Source organism: Branchiostoma floridae, chromosome 5 (genome assembly GCF_000003815.2).
Source record: "Branchiostoma floridae strain S238N-H82 chromosome 5, Bfl_VNyyK, whole genome shotgun sequence".
Taxonomy (NCBI): Eukaryota; Metazoa; Chordata; class Leptocardii; order Amphioxiformes; family Branchiostomatidae; genus Branchiostoma; species Branchiostoma floridae.
The window spans coordinates 23,186,001-23,190,701 of record NC_049983.1 but is presented as its reverse complement, the minus strand read 5'-3'; the positions used below and the strand labels follow the sequence as shown (position 1 = coordinate 23,190,701).

The 4,701-nt window shown below is 41.2% G+C and overlaps 2 protein-coding genes across 2 annotated transcripts in view; one reads left to right on the top strand and one right to left on the bottom strand.

The window, feature by feature from the left end:
- Positions 1–4,701, top strand: part of LOC118415740 — a 56,785-nt gene that overhangs the window by 23,635 nt on the left and 28,449 nt on the right. The gene's annotated exons all lie outside the window — the stretch shown is intronic.
- On the bottom strand, positions 92–2,620 carry LOC118415741 (calmodulin-4-like). The gene is made up of 4 exons (XM_035820527.1): positions 2,477–2,620; positions 1,839–1,971; positions 1,331–1,486; positions 92–1,143 (listed from the first exon to the last, which is right to left on the bottom strand). The coding sequence occupies exons 2-4, from the start codon at positions 1,962–1,964 to the stop codon at positions 973–975; spliced, it is 453 nt and encodes a 150-aa protein (XP_035676420.1). The 5' UTR covers positions 1,965–1,971; positions 2,477–2,620; the 3' UTR covers positions 92–972.

The window sequence follows — 4,701 nt, the reverse complement described above, 5'->3', positions numbered from 1 at the left end:
TTCCTGGCATGGAACAAACCTTGCATCCTTTTTTACCTAATGGACTAAAAAATAATTGAATAAAGGTGAACTTGCATTTACAAGTCCTAACGTTACATACTACTCGTCACACAACAAGATGTCGAAGATCAGTATGCTCCCGTGAATTTTTTATTTTTATTTTTTGTGATTCTTTTGTTGAACTTATTCAAATTATCGGCCCACTTATCTCATGAAACAAGAACTGCAAAGAAGTTGTGTGCTACGGCGCTTAAGTTTTGTTTACAGTCGCTAGAGAACACTAACGTTACCGGTACTGTTCACGAGGTCGAATATAGATACATACAAGACAGCCAAGGATTATGTTGACATTGTGTAAATGTGATAACAATTTTTTATTCTATTTAGGCTTTAGGATTGCGTATATAACAGTGCAGCAAAGCAATAACAGGAAACTGGATAAAATTATCTATCTTGTGAAACAATGAGATTTATGAACATTAATTCACAGAACAATTTGAAATAAAACAACCAAATAACAAAAATGCACTATGTGATACATTAACGTTGAAGATATTCATTAGTCACGTATGTTCACAGTTAATAGAATTTTTCATCAAGCAGTAACTGTTATTAAAGGTAAGCACACGTACCTCCAAATTTTCTTTTTTCGATGGCTATCCAGTCCATCTTGCTCACGGAGTGACCTAGTTCTCACGAGAGTTGCGTTCTCGCGTGTACATACCAGAAACGTCATATTATGCTACAGAATTATGTCATGCAAGTTCGTAAACAAATACAGCAATCAATTGAATATCAGGATGTTTTACATAACTCATTTCAACTCTACATACACCACAGCATGCCACTTGAATATAGTTTCATCCTTTCGCCATTTGAAAGACAACAATTTGTTGAGGGGAATTAATGAAGGGTAACCAATGATGGTTGTCGGGATGACCATATATGGTGTGTTGTTACCATGGCGACACATCAGAAGAAACTTGTGACCATCTTTACAAACTCCATGATGTCCACTCGGCCGTCCATGTCACTATCGGCGCCCCGGAACAGCTCAGCGATGGCCTCACGTGACAGTTCCATGCCGACGACGCTGGCCATGCCTTCCCTCAACTCATCCGTGCTCAGGAAACCGTCTCCGTTCTAAAACCAAGAAATCGAAAATTTGATACCCCCGTAAATTTAAAATGTCTACGCACATACAATGAGTGGTATCATTTGTGTCAAAATCTAAAGCTTGACAGTTTACAAAACGTTTGAAGGAAATGTTTTATGGACTTTATGGACACATGCCTTGTCTATATTATTGAACGTTGTTATGGACACATACCTTGTCTATATCATTGAACACCGCCATCATGGCCTCCCTGGTTCCCCGTGGGTTGTGTAAAGACTTCTTTATTTCTTCCAAAGCTTTTACAACTCGTGGAAAGTCGTCCAAATCCATCTTCACATCAGCATTGAGTTGGCGCTCCCTGATCATAGCCTATGTTATCCAATAAAATACAATGAATGAATGAATGAGCTCGAGACAATGGATGTGTGTGTTGCGTGGTTTCATTAAACACTCATACAGTAGAAACCGTTTAATTGCACAGCCTATTTGCCAGCGTATTTCGTGCATTTCTCCGGCTGATGCAATTATGCGAAGTTATCCAGCTGGACCACACTGGTTTGGGATAATGAATTCCGTGCAGTTAACAGAAGTGTGTGTTAATCCGTTGTGGAATTAACTGGCTTCTACCGTATATAAAAAGAGAGTACAGCCAGAACAAATTATACACATGACAAGTTGACATTCATTTCGTATTGAAATATTGAAGTATGAAGATTATTACGTTAACTAGTTTGTTGCTCCAGGGCAGGCCCATGTCCTTGACCAGGTTCAGCAGCTCCTGTGCAGAGATGGAGCCGTCCTTGTTCACGTCGTACTTGTCGAACAGTGCCTCGATGTTCTCCGCCATTTTGACTCTGCATAAAACAGGTAAAAACATGTAAGCCTCTATGATTTGATGATGAAATAACTGAAATACTTGAACCGACCGGGTTGGGTGAAGTCGATGGGGCGTTGCGCAGTAATCTCAAAGCAGATCCTACGGCAGCCTAAGATACTTTTAGTACAAAATGTAGTATCAAAAGCTGCCAGAGGAGTGAAGCCGGCCTAGAAATGTGTTTGCGTACCGGTAACTCGACTATGAGTATATATGTTGTGCAGGGTGGCTGTCGAAAATAAGGCCACAGGCCTGGCCAATGTCTGACGTGACATCCATGAAAAGACAACAGAAGTAGCTTTTGCACACAGGCTACGGCTCAGTAGAGCCCACTGCATTTAAGACCATTTAACCTAGGTTTTGTAAAAGAGCCTTTGTTAAACAAAAAAAGCAAACAAACGCACCGATTGACTAAGACTTTGGTTGCATATCCAATACATATAGCTACTAGTATGTAGTTGACACAATATGAATTTGTTACTTACTCAGTTTTTGGTGCGCGGGTGGCGTCCGGAGATCCTCTTTTCTTGTCTTCAAGTGAGGAAGTGCCGGAATGGAAATGGAAAGTGACTAATTACCCGTTCACGCCCTGTCATTATGGAAATTACTGGACAACTACGTTTTGTACTTTGAACCGTTTCCGTCATCTTTAATAATGAGAACTTAGTATTCATTCACGGCGAATTGGTTCGAAGTAGTTGTCTGCTCATATGACGTCACAATCTTTGTGATGTGGGCGTGTCATTTATGGACATGGGTGGACCCTGGTCTTACAACGAGAATTGTAATCAACACCTCATTTCAGGGTGACAGAATCGCTGATTCAACCGGTAGGAATCCCAATGGGAGTGTCAGTCTCTGTGAGAAGGACCCCGCCTCCATCGCACCAGGCTCGAGTGTGATCAATTCTTTGAATGACTAGTTGTGTTTTTCACACAATGGCAAAATTTGACTGAATGATTGTAGATAACAATCAGGTACAATGAGTACACAGATAAATACAAAGCCCACTGCAGTACCGCAGGAATACACCAGATAAACGATTTTCGAACTTCACCTTCCATTCTACAGCCGCTAATGTTACACACCTACCAAGCGATCCATCGACAACTTTTCGAATTCCTGACGTCGAAAGCTATGATCTGCCAAAGAAATGTCCCCAAAAGACCATACTAGTATCATGTTCAGGACGTCATCGGATTTTTTTTTTACAAAAATGCCCTTGCAATTCCAAACCAAGGAGGTTATATCACATGTGATATAACCTCCTTGTCCAAACCTACGTCACTTCTTCCCGAGCAGAAGAGCCCTAAAATTGTTACCTAGTGAATTTTAGAAACAAAACCAAGAAGTTTCTTTGCATTACCAAACAATCTCGCCAGGTGGGATAATCGTATCTGACTATTCCTTCTGGGCAAATGTCAGTATTTCCGGACTTGCGCAGATGACCCAGTTTTAGTGCCCTCAGAATGCTTAGGTAGGCTTGGGAAAAGTGGCTGTAAAATTGTTTTTCTTGGGATATGTTTGGATTTTGGGGGTGCATCTTATAGGCAAGGGTTGTAGCTTCTATATTGTGTTGAAAAAACAGATTTTTAGTGATATTTGTGGTTGCAGTAGGCCTTAGAAGTTAGGTGTTTTGGTGTTGTTTACATGCAGTGAAAGGGGGTGAAAAGGTCTCCCACCTATGTTTTCATGGCGTATAATATAATTCCGCCGTAAATTTTTTCCCTTTTTTGTCGTTAAATTACTCTTCAGAGGTCGGACAACCTTGCCAATGTGAGTTTTTCATGTTCTAAAAGTCAGGTAGGTGATTTTTGACAGCCTCTTTCTCCCATGATTCCCATTGTTAAGAATATGCATAGGAAATATTGAAATTTAGCCTGCATGCTTTCGGTAGGGTATTCTAGTTCAAAATTGGCAAGTGTCAAGACACTCCAAGTGATGCGGGAAGGGTTGTCAAGCATCGTCACAAGTTTCAAAGACTTCACGGAGACCCTACCCCTAGGATTGGTCCCCAGGGAGCACAGGTGTCAGGAGGCCCGTGGTAAGGCCTGTGGCTTTGATTAGACTTCATATTGCTTAGCAAAAAGTGACACAAACAGGGGAAAATGGTAAAATCTGCTCACCCTGTCACAAGGAGACTACTCTCCATCAATTTAGACACCAAAATTTGTATCTAAATGCTGTTCAACCACACTTTGGAGCAGATACTGGGAGTGCACAGAATGGGGGGGGTGTAGGTGTGCCCTTGGGGGCTTATATATCCTTGGGGGCTAATGTGTTCCCCCAAATTGGTTATGTGGGCAATAGAAAGGATTTACCTGACTCAACTGACTGAAATTTCTTAAGAAATTCTGCCATTTTAGTGTTTTGGGGGCTGATTTCTTACTTTCTGTACCTTTTATTGACAATGCATTATGCACTCTCATAAAATGCTTCAAAGTGTAACCTGAGCGCTTTTCAATACAGCTTTAGGTGTATAAATGGTTAGAGACTACTCTCCTTATGCTAGAAAGATCAGCTTTTAACTTTTTCTTCAGTTTGTGTCACTTTTTGGTGAATGCTATGGCGCCTATCAAATGCCTCAGACCACTGCCAAAGCCTTGAGGAAAGTCCTCTGACACCTGCCATGAGATCTACTCCCCTGGGAGCATTCTTGGTCAGAAAGCTTTGAGTCAACGCGGGCCCCCTATTATCTAGTCCTGGTGCT